General features: G+C 36.6%; 2 protein-coding genes across 2 annotated transcripts; one reads left to right on the plus strand and one right to left on the minus strand.

Annotated features, from left to right (window-relative positions):
- The first annotated feature begins 319 nt into the window (after positions 1 to 319).
- Positions 320 to 3,757, plus strand: mif (macrophage migration inhibitory factor). Its single transcript, XM_079838851.1, has 3 exons — positions 320 to 592; positions 3,165 to 3,337; positions 3,524 to 3,757. The coding sequence occupies exons 1-3, from the start codon at positions 485 to 487 to the stop codon at positions 3,588 to 3,590; spliced, it is 348 nt and encodes a 115-aa protein (XP_079694977.1). The 5' UTR covers positions 320 to 484; the 3' UTR covers positions 3,591 to 3,757.
- A 2,370-nt stretch (positions 3,758 to 6,127) lies between these two features.
- Positions 6,128 to 8,676, minus strand: selenoh (selenoprotein H). The gene is made up of 5 exons (XM_079838852.1): positions 8,479 to 8,676; positions 7,190 to 7,316; positions 6,765 to 6,907; positions 6,511 to 6,634; positions 6,128 to 6,412 (listed from the first exon to the last, which is right to left on the minus strand). Exons 1-4 carry the CDS (start codon positions 8,498 to 8,500, stop codon positions 6,528 to 6,530), a joined length of 399 nt encoding a protein of 132 aa, XP_079694978.1. The 5' UTR covers positions 8,501 to 8,676; the 3' UTR covers positions 6,128 to 6,412; positions 6,511 to 6,527.
- Positions 8,677 to 18,743: the final 10,067 nt, after the last annotated feature.

The raw sequence follows: 18,743 nt of genomic DNA on the forward strand, positions 1-18,743 counted from the left end.
TGTTGCTTTTTACTATTTGGTTTCCTGTGTTTTGTTATGCATCAGTGTGTAAGTAATGTATTTTCTTTATCTTCTTTTATCATTATAAAGTAGGTTTAATTTCTTATTTTTATATTAATTGTTATTTTTGCTTGTTTTCATGTGAAAGAAATGTGTAGGCCTACTTAGTGGTAGGACATTTTCCTAAAAAAAATAGTTTGAGGGATACACATAACAGATCTTACATTGTACAGAAGAAAAGATGACAGTTTGAGCATCTCGGACTTCCGGTCTGCATGCGCCAGCAGAGCAACAGAGGAAAGCCAAGGCATCTGCACTCATATACGGTGTTTTACGGTAGCCTGGAAGAAGTAGGCAACTGGCATCGTGGTTACTTACCTTACTTACTCAACCAGGGTTCACATCTGGACACATTTCCGAAGGCGTTGATCCTTCTACCTTGCACTATTTTGCAGTAATACTCTGTCTCTCCGTTGCAGTCATAATGCCGATGTTCGTAGTGAACACAAATGTAGCAAAGGACTCGGTTCCTGCTGAGTTGCTGTCGGAGGCCACGCAGGAGCTTGCAAAAGCGATGGGTAAACCCGCGCAGGTGAGCAGAATGCATTTTTCTTTTTTGATAAAACGTTAGACTTTGCATATTAGTCTGCATGGAATGAGAGGGACTACAAGTAGGGATGGCAGACGCGAAACAGACGTTTCGGGGCTTTGCCGAGATCCCGAAGCGCAGATGTTTCGAAACACTGCTCCGAACTGTGATTCGAAACACCCATGTCACGTGACTATGGCTAAATGAAGCTTCAAAGTGTTTCATCAGGTGGCGCCTTCCGAAACTGCGTTGATTAAAGGGGGCGGGAACAAGCCACACAGTCACACATCTGTAAACCTAATTCACCACAGTTTAAAAGTGAAGTAAATCCATCTTCACCTCGTGGGTTTTTGTGAGAGGAGAGTGATTTTGTGATAGCGGTGATTTTGTGATAGCAGTGAGATTTATAGTGCGCTTTGGTTAGTTATATTTAGGCTAGATTTAAATAAGATATAGGCTATTGACTGATAGGTATAGACAGTGACATATAGTTAGGATAGATATAGTGACACATTCATATAGGCTAAGTTAGATAGTGACAGATAGATAGCACAGCATAAGTTAGATATATAGAATTATATAGATATAGATAGGTGATATATAGATAGATATATTAATAGAATATATAAAATGGAGGCTGCACGCAAGAGATGCCGTACATCTGTGGTGTGGGAGCATTTCCATTTGGAAGCACCAAATAAAGTGAGATGTGTGTATTGTGATAGGCAGCTAGCCTTCTGCAACAATACATCATCCAAAAATATTTGTGCATGCCAGCAGCAAATGTCCCTTGTGAGAGGATTTTTTCAAAGGCTGGAGAAATTATGTAAAAAAAGAAGTCAGCTGAGTCCTTCAACAGCAGAGCAATTCATATTTTTGAATAAAAATGTTTTGTGACAAATGTGACACATTGTGGCTTTATTTATTTTATTAATGTTCATTTTGTATAACAAACAAAATATATATAGTTCTTTACAATGACGAGGCTACAGGTTACAAAACCAAGATCATGTAGTTGTCAGACAGATGTTAAAAACAATTGTTTTTACATGGATCATTGTCAAGGTATTTCAGATCAACACATGGAAATGACCACTAGATGGCGCCGTAGAGACAGGTGTCAGATTGATTCGAAGCTTCGAAACAATATGACACATTTGCTTCAACTGCTTCAGTGCTTCACGAAGCCTCGGTCTGCCCATCACTAACTACAAGACAAGTACTGTAACGAGACCATTTACAAGAGACTTACTGTAGCCTACAGTTATCCTCTTAGCTGTACCTTAAGTCATTGGATGTTTGTCTTAGCCTGAAAGACATTTAGGCAGCATATACATCATTATTCGTTTCGATATAAGCTTAACCAGTCTAGTGATGGGTCAGTCCGACTCATTTCCTGGAATCATGTTTTCCAACTCGAACGTTTCAAACCATTTAAAAAACGATTCAGTGATTCTTTTACGTCATGACGCAATCCGTTATCTCAGTATCTCAGTTTTGCCATGCCATTTGTTTTTTGATTGTCAAAGTGTACAGACATTTTGGAAAGACTGTTTTTACACTTTCTCTACCAAAATTGGATCAGTGATAACATTGAATGTGAAAGGAATTATTTGTGATTACAAACACGAAGATAAAAATATTGACAATTTTGTGAATGTCATTATCCTCAACGGCAAATTCTTTATTAATTAATGTCGATTATCTAAATCTCCTCGTTTATACAAGGTTTTCTGTAACGAACTCGCTCTGTTAATTAAGTCTCTTAAAGTTGTGAAAAATATAAAGGTACTATTGTCACATTACTATGAATCTGTATTTGGTGCCTGTTTTTGTACTGTTGTTTACAAGTTCTATAATAATAATAAAACATTATCACTGCCTGTATCTCAATACTATCCACCTAAATATGACATTAGTACTCTTCAATACTATTTAGGGTGGATATATGCACATTGGGACGCAGGGTATGTTTCAATAAATTCATCAGTAGGCACTTTTTGTTGTTTATTAAGATTCCTAAATATCCTCGTATTAAATTACTGTGTTTCAGTTCTATGTTTTGCAGCAACTTTATAATAAAACAAATATGTATTAAATCACACAATACTAAAACATTAATTTTTTTTAATTTTGTAGTTTGTGATTAGACTGGGTATACCCAGCCTGATCTGCCGGCGATTTGATTTCGCCCTGCAGCTCAGTCTGGAAACCTGTACATTCATTTCTACTGCTTCTGTTACACTTTTGCGGGAACCAATCACAGACTGGCTTATCCACCTGGTGCGCTATTGGCGGGTTTAACACGATGACGGATAGAGAAGCGATGGGTCGTTGCCCGTTGATCACGTCTCTTGTGGTCTGATTGGTTGAAGGACTAGAAGAAAATACATAGCAGACTCCCCAGACCAATGTTCAATCTTAAATTGAGCTTAAATTGAACACGTTTGTGATACCACTCGGATCGATCCGAATCGTTTACATCTGTTTTATGAACAAAGTGAAAATATCATATTCAAAAGAACAAAATTATTAACTGTTTAATCGTGTCTGTCTTTGTATTGATATGTGACAGTATATTGCCATACACATCATCCCGGATCAGATGATGATGTTCGGTGGAAAAGGAGATCCGTGCGCTCTCTGCTCTCTCACCAGCATCGGAAAGATCGGGGGTGCGCAAAATAAGCAATACTCCAAACTTCTTATGGGCTTGCTCAACAAACACCTCGGCATTTCACCTGACAGGTACCACATAAATACACACAATACAGCTGGCAGTCTTTTAGCAGAATGTTGTGCAAATGTAAAGTTTTAGCTTTCACATTAATTTTAGTTGTTAAAATGCATATTTATGATCTGCTCTTCGTTATGTTTTGTTTTGTACGTCAAATTTAGTGTTTGTGTGGTTAAACTTCTTGTATTGTTTTTCAGGATCTATATAAACTTTGTTGATATGGATGGAGCCAATGTGGCTTGGAATAGCACCACCTTCGGATAAAGAAAATGGATGTATGGCCTGATAAAAGGCTGCGGTTTCTATTCTAGCTTTAGTTGGAAAAGTGCAGTTGGGAGCACAATGTCTTCAGTCGATTAAGTCTTAACAAACAGCACTTACTGCATATAGCAGATCATCTTATTTGACAATAAAGTTTTCTTTAAACTGTATTGAGATGTGTTATTGTTACATGCTTCTTGAAAGTACAAATGCTCAGGAAGTCATAATGCTGATAAATGGATTGTATGAGTTATAGTCCAAATATGGTCTTTAAATGCAATAAATAAAAAAAATAGGTCCAGATGAATTATGGTTGACGTTTTTTTTTTTAATAATAGTTTTAAACATAAACCTTGCAACTCCTAAATCCCTTATTTTACTTTAAGCAATTACCTATAATATCAGACAATATTGGCAAATAATAAGCACAAATTATGTACTATTCTGCTGCATTTCAGAATGGCAGCACAGCTGAAACGGAATTTGCATTTCCTTCAGTCTGAGGTTTATTTATTCCCCTTTTGGTGTATAAGGGCCTTTACATTTGCCAACAAAAAAAAAAAAACTTTAATGTTGTTTTTTATTTTAAAGGACAACTCAGGTGAAAAATTAACCTAGGGGTAATTAACACATGGTTACCGAGTAGATCGTTCTCTGGGATGCATTTTCATGAAAATCGAATGTAAAGAGTTTTATCTACAAACAGTAGATGTAAACAGTGTACAAACAGTTTAATAAGAAGATACTTTATAAAGACAGTACATTACGCGTATACAGACAGGAGCCATCTTGGAAAACAGTCTCGACAAGTCGAGCCACGGTTGAATAATCCGCCATCTCTTTAGTGTGTATCCTTTGGAAGCACTAGTCTCTGTTGCGTTCAGTTTTTTAAAAAATTATTTTTATTTATTTACTTTCTCTGTTGCGTTCAGTGCTTTCTTCCGGAAACAACGGACCATATGAGATTCCAAGTCACAGTTCATCACTTAGCACAGCGTTCGTGGCTCGAGGTTTTTTTTGCCAGGTGGCTTTTTTAATTACATTAATTATATGATGTCATTACGTTGCTGTCTTGACGCCAGCCAATCGCGGTTTCGAGTATCGATGCATCTGCCCTCTTCAGGGAACACAAGAACACGCAGTAATCTTAGATCATCCAGGGGCCTGTACCATGATGGTAGTTTAACAAACTCAGGGTAACAGGATTTGTTTAGAGTTGACAAAACCAAACCAATCTATTCAGGCTTTGTTGGTCCCATGATGCTGATCATAAGCTTTCTCTGTCAACTCAGGCTTTGATCCTGAGTTTAGGAGTTTAGCTGTGACATCAGTAGTGAACAGCCAATCACATGCTGTGGATCAGTAAAACCGAGATTTACTTCTCGCGAGAGAAGCAGCGAGATTCATTTCTCGCTTCTGCAGAATATTACATGATTGAAAAATATTAAGAATTTAAACAAATATACACAGCAAGAAGAAAAGAGCTGTCTATGAAAGAGGACAACTTAAAGAAAAATCTTGTACGTCAATGCAAGTAAAAAGTTAGTTTAGTTGATATATAGAGAGAATTTAACATTTTAGCTCACATGTATTTATTGATTTTAAAGCTATTTGTATGACCTTTATATGCTGTTTATTAATTTTAACTAAGTGCATATTAATGATTGATTTACTAAAATGATACATGTGTAATTGATTAAGGGTATAATAATTACATAAATGATAAATAAACCATTCAAAATTATTTGTATTATAAATAAGCATTGTTTAAAGCCAGACGCTTTAGTCTTTGAAAACCATTTGCTATGTAATGACCTTTAATTTGGAGTAGAAACCGGGGGAGTGACTTTATTGCATCAGAGGTGTGTCACTTTGCTCACAGCTGATTGGTCCAAATTTGAGATCTCTTATCCAGAACATAACCTGCCGTGGAGCACAAGTTACTATGGAGATGAACACTGCTAAAAGCCGAACCACTTTAATGGTACCTAAAACCCAGGATTGGCACAAACTAAGCTTAAACATATCTGGTTAGCCAACTAAACCGGCTTCATGGTATAGGCCCCTGGACTTGCTGTCATAGCAACAGCTTATTTCATGTAAACAGGATTAGATTGTATCTTGAGGTGATACTTAAAATATGTCCCACTGCTACTTTATTACAAGAGTTCATTGCTGAACCAGGGGCAATAATAATAATTTTATATTTTTTATAAAAATTGTGTAATTTGTCAAGTTTTTTGCCAGGTGACTTTTTAATTATATGTCGTCATTACGTTGTCTTGACGGTTTCGAGTATGGATGCATCTGCCCTCTTCAGTGAACACAAGAACACGCAGTAATCTTAGATCATTTAATCCAGATATTTTAATCCAATCCACAAATTCGTTTGAAGAACCAATTTAGCCAGAGATCAGTTATCACGATTAAAAGATCTGGGATCTGTCAAATAATCCCAAATGTATTAAGCGAGGTACGAAGAACGGACCCCAGGCCTGCAATATTGTAACATTACTTTAAAAGTAAACCTCAACAAATGGTGCAGATTAAAGGGAGCTCATGCAAGATTTATTTGTATTCAAAACAGTACAAAAAAAAAGGATTTACCAAACATTAACATGAAGTATAGAGACAGGAAATGGCAATGTAGAAACTAGTCAAGTCAAGAAACAATGTGAACAAGAGAGCTTAACAGAAGACACAAGGCACAGTCAATTATCCAGTCCAGAACAACAGAGCTGATCATCAGAAAACAGACGGGGAGAATTTCCCATTAGTCCATTAACATCATTATGCATCCAATGCCCAGGAACAAAGACGACTGACTAGAGGGAGAAAATTAATTAGGAAGAGATCATTTTATTGCCATTTACAAAGATACATGTTAAAAACAAGCTAACAGCAAAAAAATTCATCTTCTGACCTGTCTCCTTATAACTTCTACTTGCTCTTCAGCGCTTCTTTCAGGGAAGACACCACTTCAGCAGGATCTGGAAACTTCAGTTTGCGTGGAGGACCTTTCTTAATGCCAGACCACAAAACCATCTCTGTTCAGGAGAAAGAAATACAGAGGTAGCACGTGTAAATAATTCTTTGGACATCCATACATTGTGGCTGTACAATCTTGTTACTCAGTGGCATCAGAAAAAAGACATGCGTGGATACTGGTTGGCTTGCCTTTGTCTCCCTCCATCAGTGTGACCTCAAAGCTGTTCCGTCGAGGTTTCTGTGGATTGAGCACCACGCCAAGTTCAGGGTGCGAAGCTGCAAGTGCCTCACGCACACCTTCCGCATTACGCCCATAGACTCGTCAGCTTTTGCTGTAAAACGGCATTAATATGAACATGACTCGTATATAATGGTGCAAGAACTTTTTTTTTATTATTAAAGGGCAATATCTGCCACTTGTGAGTAATGTTTTTAAGGGGTGATTTTTAGATGTCTTCTAGATATGTAAAACACTACAATGGACTAAATGTGAATACATTTATTATTTTAATAGGACTATAAAATCAAAAGAGCAAAACAAAGCACATGTAAATAACGCACAAAATATTATTACACAGTAAACCCATTTTAAATAACTAGCCATGTGTTCTCACCAATGCTCGATGATGACCCTTTGTCCTGTTTCTTCATCTTTTTTCTCTACTCCATCAAGCTTTTCTTTCTTCTCCTCCACTATAGCTGCTTCTGAATCTACATCAGCCTTACGCTTCCGACCACGACCTGCATATTTAGGTGGATCAAAGTGTTTCGGTTTTGCATACGTCAGAATTTTATATTAGATTCTGGGTTGTTGACGTGACATGGCATTTTCACTGTCACACAAGATAAAAATGATTTTGTATTGTCATCATTCAAAATGCAGTAAATGGATAAACATGTATTTGTCTTACATGGACCTGTTGATATAAAACTGCTGTCTTTAGAGTTTTAAAATTTTTGAGCCAAATCTCAAAATTGTCCTATGGTGTGACAGTCTCAAGCATGGTTCAATGAATTACAACTTTTATAAATAATCTAACAAGTGTCTATTTTAGGAAATGACAATCATTTTTTTCATCCATACATTTCTAAAAGCGTAGGAACTTGGTGCATTTTGTCACTGAAAACCACGTCCTCTGGTGTGACACCATCTCCTGAATTTTTAACCATTTTAAAAGTGTTAATTTCTGTTGTCATTAAGTGTGACACCCCTATATTCTTAATTATTTCTGTCACACCATAGGACACATTTCAGTTAAATTTTTCAAAAAACAGTGAAAGAATTGACAAAGTTAGTGACCCTTATATTTTCTCAAACTTAAGCCTTCACACTATATAACAATATGCATTTTTCCTTCAAAAGTGTTTTTTTACACACAAAAAAGCAAATGTACTGCTTATTTGTCAACTACCCATATGTATAATCTATGTGTATCTCTTCACAATAACTTCTTATTTGCTAACATGAACTAAAAATGAACCTAAACAACTAAAATACATTCGTGACCATTTTGATCACAAACCCACTTTGCAAATGTGTTGTAATTTACATTCAAAGCTACTTAAAAGCAGAAATAAAGCCATTTAAAAATTGGTTCTGGATATAGGTTATGAGACATTTAAATAACGTTACAAAACAATATCAGTCAACCTGTAGGCTAGTTCTTTAGTTATAAACGATATGCATCCATATTCTTTCGCAAGTCGATTTAAAATATGAGGGACTGCATGAGAGACTAATGTCTGTAAATGTAAATCAAATCACTGAGAAGGCATGCCTTCACACAACCACCTCGACTTCCACTGAAAACAGAACATGACAAACATGAAAACTTCTAATCTGCTAATGTGAAGCGCAGCACAAAATACTTAAATAATCTGTTCTAGTTTCAAGACGACGCACCTGATTTGGCTCGAGTCGCCATTGCCTCAACATGTAAAGAGTTCTTCTACTTCTTCTTCTTCTTCTTCTTCTTCTTCTTCTTCTTCTTAGAGCATGATGAACAGTTTGGCGGGTTATGTTGAAGTGTTGAACATGCTGTGAAAGCGAGACGGACAGTGCCGCCTTTTGGTGTGGAAAGTCTTGGCAGTGTTGTCTATCATATGAAGGACTATCGCAGTCAAGGTATGTGGTGTGTAAAAACATTGAAAATGTCCCCATATAGGGGTGTCAGGCATTATACAGTATTCATTAGTTTAAATATGAAAGATAATGAGAATCGAGAATTAGACTACACCGCTGCCAAGACACTTTTTTTTTACTGAGTGGAAAATTATCAACAAAAAATAATTTCATAATACTTTTTATATCATCTGGACTTAAAAACATATCTCAAGGAATTTTTTATATGTTTGGATTTTATGAGTTGTATCTCCCGGGACACGTTGCCCTATTAGGGTATAAAAAGGGATTATCCACTGTATTGCCAATGAGTGGTGTCTCAAGGTAAACTGGGCCCTTTGTACTGGTCATTGCATTATTGCGTATTCCGGGGTGACAGTTGTGAGGGGTCCAGTAGAAATCTTGTTCCAGGACTGGGGCCAATTAAACTATATTTTGATTATAATGCTATACTTCCATAATATGATTAGGCCTTCAGTTCTGCATTAAACAACAAACACACAAAAATGACTACATTTTCACAATTAATAACTATATTTTGATTATAATACTTCCATAATATGATAATGCATTCAGTCCTGCAATAAACAATAAACACACAAACATTACTACATTTTCACAATTAATAACTATATTTTGATTATAATCTTATACTTCCATAATATGATTAGGCCTTCAGTCCTGCAATAAACAACAAACACACAAAAATGAATACATTTTCACAATTAATAACTATATTTTGATTATAATGCTATACTTCCATAATATGATTAGGCCTTCAGTCCTGCAATAAACAACAAACATTACTACATTTTCAAAATTTATAACTATATTTTGATTATAATGCTATACTTCCATAATATCATTAGGCCTTCAGTCCTGCAATAAACAACAAACATTACTACATTTTCAAAATGTATAACTATATTTTGATTATAATGCTATACTTCCATAATATCATTAGGCCTTCAGTCCTGCAATAAACAACAAACATTACTACATTTTCACAATTAATAACTATATTTTGATTATAATGCTATACCTCCATAATATGATTAGGCCTTCAGTCCTGCAATAAACAACAAACAATCAAAAAAAATTCTACATTTTCGCAATGAATAGCTAAAACTATACTTCCATAATATGACTGCAATAAATGCAATGTCCTGCAATAAACAACAAACAGACACCACAATTAATGAATGTATATTTTAATTATAATGCTAAAATTATACCACAATAAATATATATTTTGATATGCGAAAATTATATTTATTTGCCAGCAGAAATACTATGTCTGGATGAACTGAAATGTCCGGAGTAGATACTTATTTACTTTAGGAGACCAGTGGCATCCTTGCAGACTATCAGTACTGATGGACAATGAACATCACATGTCAGACAGAAGCTGAAGAATTTTTTTTTTTTTTTTTTTAGAAAAAAAACACAATGTCATTGTTAAAATACATTTTAAGAAAAACTTAGTTACTTCAGCCTAAGATCATCATCTTTACCTGTGCTTCATTCAAGTTCATTCGTTTTGAATGTATTGGTGATCTGTATAAAAATGCAGCACATTAACAACAGTCGGGCATCAAAATGAAAATTCGGTTACGGCCAACTGCCAGATTGGGTCAACGATTTCCAGCCCAAAAGCTCACCAAAACCCGCCCATTCCAAGAAAAATGTGATAGAATTGTATTGCTGTACCAAATACATTAAAGAGAATTAGCAAATATGACTAAAATGTCCAGGTGGAAACTGTCAAAAAGGCAATCAAGAAATTGGTAGATTTAACCCCCAGAAAAACATAGTTTTCAATGTCAACAGTAGGAATAAGTAAATTTAAGTGCAAAAAGTACCATTATAAGAGATCAGAAAAAACTATGGAATTAGCAGACATTTCACACACGTTAATGCACACACCACTGCCAAAATGTGTCATTCATTGATACTGTATATACTATAATCCGCCAACCGAAAAATAACAACGATGTGCTTACCTTTGTGTTGCGCTTTGACAGAACTATAGTACCCTTACGTCATGAAGTACATAGAACATAACCCACTAAGCACAGTCAAAACTGATTAATCGTTGATTCAAACCTCTTTCAGCAGCTGTCAGGGACGAGTTGAGTGCAGTCTATGCGGTTTTAAAGTGTGCAGATATCCTGGTCAGTGTGCACACGATGATGGAGAGGAGTCATTTAGTCCCATATTCAATTTCAATTCAAGCCGTTCAACTGTGCTCTCATAGTCTGTTTTATTTATAAAGAGCCTTCGGGTCATCTTCCACCTCAGGTGTAATCCACGTTGGATCACTCTTCCACTCTTTATAGACCCTTTTCACATTTCCGGGTTTCTCAGAGCGGAAGTCGTCATAGTTGGGTTAAATATTATAGCTGTGAATGAGAAAATACATTAAATATTTTTTTGTGTGCCCATTTGCTCAAATAGCAAAAGAAAAACGCCACAATAGTGATTTCACAACTTTCAAAAAGAGGGAAAAAATGGAGTGAGATTGATAATGGCAGTCAAAAAAGAGAAATATATATGCTGTATTAGAAAAACACCCTTACAGCAGCGGTAACTTGTTTTTTGTAATTTGATGTAAAAGTAATAAAATATAAAGTTTTAGTGTTATAAATGTTCTTTTTTTTATTTATGAAAATACAAAAAACTTTGCAGGATTTATGATATTGATGACCGTTAAAACGCGTCATCTCAGTGTGTGAAAAGGGTCTATTGTAGATACAACACTGTATATTTATGCCACTTTAGCATAGCGATCACTTGAATATACAGCTACGAGTTTTCACGCTAAAAAACTTGTCAGTCATGAATGAGCGCGCCTGCCTGCTAATCGCTGATTGGCTGGAAGCTCGTCTGCGACTCTGCTTGGGCCAGTGTGTGTCATGATGACTGATTTTATGGAGTTCATGCACACTTGAGTTTTGTTTATTAACCAATAACCAAACAAAACTAGACTATAAAATTTAGATTTTTGAAAACGGTCAAATTGACCTTAAACCAAAAAATTATGTCCACCTGCCCATTTTTACCCGCACAAATAAATTCAAAACCCACCCAATCTGGCAACAATAGTTACAAGACCTGCCCCATTCTACTTCTGATTGCTCATTTCAGTTCCTCTCAAACCATTGGAAGGCGAACTTATGAACTCGAACATCAAGTTTTTTTTTTTTTATGCATTTTTTTCCCTAGCCAAACGTTGCATGCCAGAGATCCGGCACAGTCCCGTTCAACTTTAAGCCCTGTGTCGAATCTTGCTGTCACCATAGCAAATTTGCAAAACTCAATCCCTCTAGCGCTACCAACAGTCCAAAGTTGCACTCATGTTTATGCTAATAACTTTTGAACCATAAGGGCTAAAAAACTAAATTATTTCCTCTGATTCCTTGACTCAAGACTATTCGATTATACCCCATGATATTTTCATTTTCCGGCATGAAACTTTTCCTGCCATTATGAATTTAAATTTTTCGAACTCCTGCTAGGACGTTGCACCCAATTTCATGAAAATTTAACCAGATCATCTTCAGACCATGCCGGCAAAAAGTTATGGAATTCAAGTCGATTCGTCAAACCTAAGTGCCCGCCAAAATGAACGTGAGGCTACAGGCCTATCTCTGCAACTCTTTAGCGTATTGACCAAACATGGTGTGTGTTATGACAACCATAATCTGAGGCTATACCTGCAGTATTCCACAGTACCACCTAGTTGTCTGGAGATATTAAAGAAAATGGCTATTTTTGCTTATAACTTCTGAACGCTTTGGCCAAAAATTGGTCTCTCTAAATTCGTGGCAATCCAACAAGTCATACGATATTCCCATTTTGGTAGTCATTTTTTGAATTTTGTCAAAAAATGTTATATTTTACGAACACATTGACCTATCGTTATGAAACTCTGTATGTGTATTCGGCACCATGCCCTGACAGTAACGTTTCGGGCCACCTTGTGGTCAAAAGTTATAATGAACTTTCCAAAAATGCTAATAACTTTTGATTAAATTTGTCTATTGTAATGAAACTGATGCTGAGAACTTCCTGTCCGCCATTTTAATTTCCTTTAAAAACATACTTTTCAAACTCCACCTAGGCCGTTTGTCTGATTTTCACCAAAATCGAATCGTATATCATCTTCAGACCATGACAGTAAAAAGCTATGGATTTAGTGTGGATAGACGAAACCATTTTAGTATACCACAGCGACAAAGTCGAGGCATGATGCCAAAATGACTCTTGAGACTCTTTGGTCACAGTACCACCTCAAAAGTCAAAAGTGATAACCATTAAATCATGATATTGACTGTATTTATAATTTTACTGCAATTTTGCCTAAAATCGTCTTAAAATGTCTTTAATGGATCATTGTTGCAGTTGGTCTGACACTCATAGCCATGTTGGCATGTATTCATCTTTGTGCTTGGCCCCGATCATGGCTGATAAATTTACCCATTATTTCTTTCTTTTATATCAGACAGTAGGCCAGGTCTATAGCCTTGAAAAACTTGGATGACAAGCAAACCCATATATCTGTTTATTCTTCGATTTTATTGAAAAACAAGACACTGGAAGCTTCTGTCAGCAAGACAAATCCCTTATGTGGAAGCAAGCATACTTTGCAGTAAAGCTCATTCTGATTCTGAACACATTAATTAGTTTGACATTTACGGAACACGGTCATAAAGTTCAAACATTAAGAGTCAAAATACAGCAAATAACCGTCTATGAGTATTATTTATGGTGCCTTCACGTGCTATCGGAATTATCTTAAACACTAGTTTCGTAGTTAAAAGATGGGACATGAATATGGAGTGAATTTTGTGCCATAATTAAACAAACGAATCCAGCATTTTGCAAACAAACACGATCTGCTTTGCAAAGGAAAACTCGACTCGCAAACAAACAGAAAGCGATTTGCAAATACAAAGGTCAGTTTGAGCGAAAACGCAGAGGAGTAACAAATATATGTACTGTGTTTTGCAAATAATAAATGAGTGAGTAAATGACATCATATTTCACAAATAATTACATAAAGTAAATTATTTTTTATATCCCGTTACACTACAGTGGATAAATGGTATGGAGGATGGTGTCAGGGTTTCTGAAACTGAGGACCCAGATGCAGAGGGAACAACGAAGACTTTAATAACAAGACTCTAGACAGGGCACAACAAGGAAGTGACAAGGTGTGAGTTTAAACAGCAGGGCAAGGGACAGACACCACGATGACAGGCAGGGTGGATGACCACTGAGACCAGTCCAGGGAGACCATGAACTTGAGGATGGCTTGGGAGGCAACACCAGGCAGATGGTGGGAAAACCCAGGCAGGAACACCAGGAACCTGAGACTTGATGTCCTCTCCCAGAATCAGCTCCAGTCTTGACTTCCAGGGATAGAGAGATAGTGGCCAAGGGAGACTCAGGACACAGGGCAGGAACCAACACAAGACACACAGACGACAAGACAACAAGAGATAAACAAGAGCAAAAATAAAACCTAAGAATAGGGAAACTGCAACTAACTATCAGAAATCTAAAAGAAAACTAAATATAAATAAATAATTAAAAATAAACTATAACAAACAAGGGGAGCTAAATAAATACAAGAAATAAAAGACTGGAACTAGAAACAAAAAAAAAAACAAATTGCAACCTTGCAGGTAGGGATGGCTGACGCGAAACTGACGTTTCGGCGCTTTGCCGAGATCCCGAAGCAAGCGCAGATGCTTCGAAACACTAGCCGCGTTTCCATTACAGATTTGCACAAAACTTTTGCGATATTTTCTAAAAGTCGACAAAAAAATATTGCGAAATGACAGCGTTTCCATTAACTGATGTTTTCTAGAAAGTCTTTCTTTAAAATTAATTTCGTTTTGTATAAATTGTATTTTAATTTTGATCAATGTCTAACAACTATTTGGCTGTAGGCTATATTTAATAAATAAGAAGTAAACCAAGATCGTCGGGAATGGATTGACCTAGTCTTTGAGCAAGGCTGAAACTATAGCGTCTTTCTGTTTTAATACATTTCTTGAATATATGTCATAATTACAGTAGGCCTATATAGATAGTTATGATATTTGTGGTTGCACCGGGGTCCGTCATTATAAAGTTACGCCACTTTCCTTATTAGGAGAAAATATATGTCGTTTTAACGACATAAAATCTTGTACATACTTGAGTGGAAAAAAAATTATATGTAGGCCCTATGTGAGAGCAATGTGTGACTGTACCAGGTGACCTGTAAATGCGAAAAAACTGTTTCCATTGCAGTTTTGCGAAAATTTCCTTTTTCGAATTGCCTGAAAAACCACCTCATGCGAGCGTAACACATTCATATAGGCTAAGTCAGTGACAGATAGCACAGCATAAGTCTATGATCACAGATCTATCAATGTCGGCTTCTTGCTGTTCGTCAAGACCTGCTTCCTTCTCTTCAGTCTTGATGTCAGCCTCCAGTCCAATCCTGTAGTCATCATTGGCATCAAGCATCTTTCTGAAACAGTTTGAAAGCTTAGTGAATTTCTCCCTTAACTCCACCTGAAGCATGCGGCTTGCTCCTCTTGAAATGAAGTTGGCTTGTCTGGTGAAGTTGCTTTTTGCAGTGGTCCTCTCCTTCTTGAGCTGCTGGACCGACTTCCCCAGGACATCTTCCGCCATCTTGACTTCCTCTTTGTCAACAGCTTATTTCTGGATCTGAAGCCGTTTATCCTCAGGGCCAGGCTGCTCCGCGTGGTTTACAACTGTCAAGTCCTCCTCTCGTTCAACTTCCAAAGGACACAAGGACAACTCAAATTTCTGACTCAATCACTTTTAATTTTCTTTTTGTTTTGGCAGTTGATTCAGTAAATTAGGTTGTAAACCTTTAAAGACAGAGAAACAAAAGTTACCATTTTAATTAAACATTTTAGTTAAACATTTTCAAATGTTTTAGTAAAGTTTTAACATTTAACAGAATTTTACAATTTTAAACTTGTACTATCCTTTTGTATCCTATACATTTAATTTTTTCCAAACTCAAAATGAAATATTTTAGCACAAACTAATTTAACTAAATCAATGAAGCAATTTCAAACACCATGAAATTAAATAAACATTTCACCAACCATTGGCGTCTTTGGACTGAACCTTTGAGTGAACTTGGAGAGTCTTCTTTCTCAAGTTTCTTTGTCTGAATGACTGAGAACTCCATGTCTTAACAGGTGCTCTCAATCAGTAACAATTACTGATCCAGTGGTAAGCAGTCAGTTTGCTGCTGCTGGTGCATTCTGGGAAATGTAGTTTTTTGTGACCCATCCCTGAGATTTGGCTCAACAGTTAGAGATGTAGTATTTTATAGATTAATAGGTGATAGATATATTAATAGAATAGATGAAAATGGAGGCTCCACATAGTGTCAGAGATGCCGTAAATTGCTGAACAAATAATCATTTACAAACAGCATGGCAATAACAGAACATTTTTGTATTACAAAATACAGATCAGGTGCTTGAAAGTACAGTAGAAAAATATATCAGGCAAATCATAATAAAAGAATCAAGGCTAGGGTTTTGTTTGAAGATCATATTCTTCTATAATGGAAAAAAGACTGATTGCATTTTCATAACTTTGAGGGCTTTTGTATAAGAGTTAAACTCATTATGAAATTAATAAAATCTTGGTTTCACCTTTAAGAACTTGCATTTGTGTAGGCTATATACATTTTTCCCAGCATGAGGATGTTGTTAATCAGAAAGTTATCTTTGTTATTGTCCATTACAAGAGATGCCGTACATCTGTGGTGTGGGAGCATTTCCATTTGGAAACACCAAATAAAGTGAGATGTGTGTATTGTGATAGGCAGTTAGTCTTGATGCACCATTTGAGGAGCTCATCCTGGCATTTTGGAGGGTGCAGACAGAGGACAACAAGTGTCCCATGTGAGAGGATTTTTTCAAAGGCTGAAGAAATTATATGTAAAAAAAGAAGTCAGTTAACTCCTTCAACAGCAGAGCAAATAATATTTTTGAATAAAAATGTTATGTAACAAATGTGACATTGTGGCTTTATTTATTTTATTAATGTTCATTTTTCATGAAAAAAATATAGTTATTCATATTGAGGAGGCTACATGTTTCAAAACCAAGATCATGTAGTTGTCAGACAGATGTTAAAAGCTGTTTTATTTTATTTTTCCTCTAGTTCATTTTTTTTTTACATGGATCATTGTCAAGGTATTTCAGAGCAACACATGCAAGTGACCACTAGATGTCACCGTAGAGACGGGTGTCGGATTGATTCGAAGCTTCGAAACAATATGGCACATTTGCTTCAACTGTTTCAGTGCTTCACGAAGCCTCAGTCTGCCCATCACTACTTGCAGGAAACAAGGGAGAGAAAAATAAGACCACTAAATTAGAGAGAAACAAAATCAAAGCTAGAGAAAAGCAAAAAATAAAGCTAGGGAAAAACAAAGCAAAGAACTATAACTTGGCAAGATATCAACAGCAATAACAAGGACAACTTAAGTCAGACAATGAATGCACACAAACGCAACGAACCAGCAAGGACATGAGGGAAAGTAGCACAATATAAAGGGACCAGAGCACATGAGGATCAGGTGAGCACAATTAGTGAAATGAGGACTAGACAAGGGGGCGTGGTAAAGGGAAACAAGGAGGCAGGACAAGAGGAACACACAAACAAAAGGCTTGTTCGACTTCACCCAGCGATGCGCAGACCAATCGGCGGCTGACTTGAAGCAGTGCATGCCGGTTAGAAATTTTGTCCGACTTGAGGCAGCGCCGACGCCACGTGACAGTGACGTATGTCAACAAAGTGCCGCGAGAGCGATTCGAGAGCAGCCGGCGATTACAGCCGATGCAATTTCTCCAGAGCGGCTGCTCGAGGCTGCAGGGGCTCTGATGACGACACAGCCGTTCCACGATTGGCCAGATTCACCGCATGACAGCGATCACGTGTGTTTCGTGTTTATTCTAAAACCTTCATCTCCACTAATGCGCACAAATCTGTTTTTTATAACATTAAAATCTCCTTTCATGTAGTCGCGATGTTATATTGTCATGTTTATCAAAACAGAACTGATTAAAAACATAGACCCCACTTCATTGATAGTGTAGGCTTATATGTTGAACTTTATTCTTGTACAAACACACCCTGTATTAAGCAGTACATGAAGTATTACATGACAATAATGTGTCTGAAACATCTCTGTATTGCCAAATATTGCATTTATTTCACTTCAGCTGATAAAGTATGCAAACACAGCGCGAGCGTCACTGCGGGAAGCGGAAAGTGTCCGACTTCACATCTCCGTTTGCAGCTCCTCCCCGCCTGCACGCGGCTACTCTCGCCGATCAGTTGCATCCAGCCGCAGCCGATGTCGAACACACCTAATGACACAGCCATGTGCTCAAGCTCAAGACAAACAAAGAAACACTAAACAAGAACAAAACAGACAAGACTGTCAGGGCAGGATCCTAACAGATGGATGCATTTTTAATGAGAAAAAACTAGCCCTAGCTAATTTACTATGTAACTAATTTTGCACTGACACCATATTACATATACCGTTAACAATATTATCTTTAAATTATTATGATTTTTTTTTTTTATTGAAAAAAGGGTTGGCATAGTGAAAATCTCAAAAAGATTAATAATAGATACAGTAAGACAGAAACTCAGCTGTTCACAGCTCATTTTCGTCAGCTGAAAACATGTTTCAGGGCTTATTGGGCTAGCGTAAATTGACCCAAAGCGCTATCTGCTGTTTTGCAAGAGGAAGTTACTCAACTGCATTTGTGAGAAAATCTGTGCTAACTGCATTTGTGAGAAAATCTGTGCGAACTGCATTTGTGAGAAAATCTGCGCGAACTGCATTTGTGAGAAAATTAAGCTGAGAGATTGTAATAGACAGGTATTTGTATGGACTAGATTTGGTATTTGTTCAAAGGTTACATGGAATTTGGATTGTTTGTATTTATTTGTGAAATATTATGTACGATCACTCATTTATT

This window comes from Gobio gobio (genome assembly GCF_949357685.1).
Source record: "Gobio gobio genome assembly, chromosome: 16".
In the NCBI taxonomy this organism is placed as follows: Eukaryota; Metazoa; Chordata; class Actinopteri; order Cypriniformes; family Gobionidae; genus Gobio; species Gobio gobio.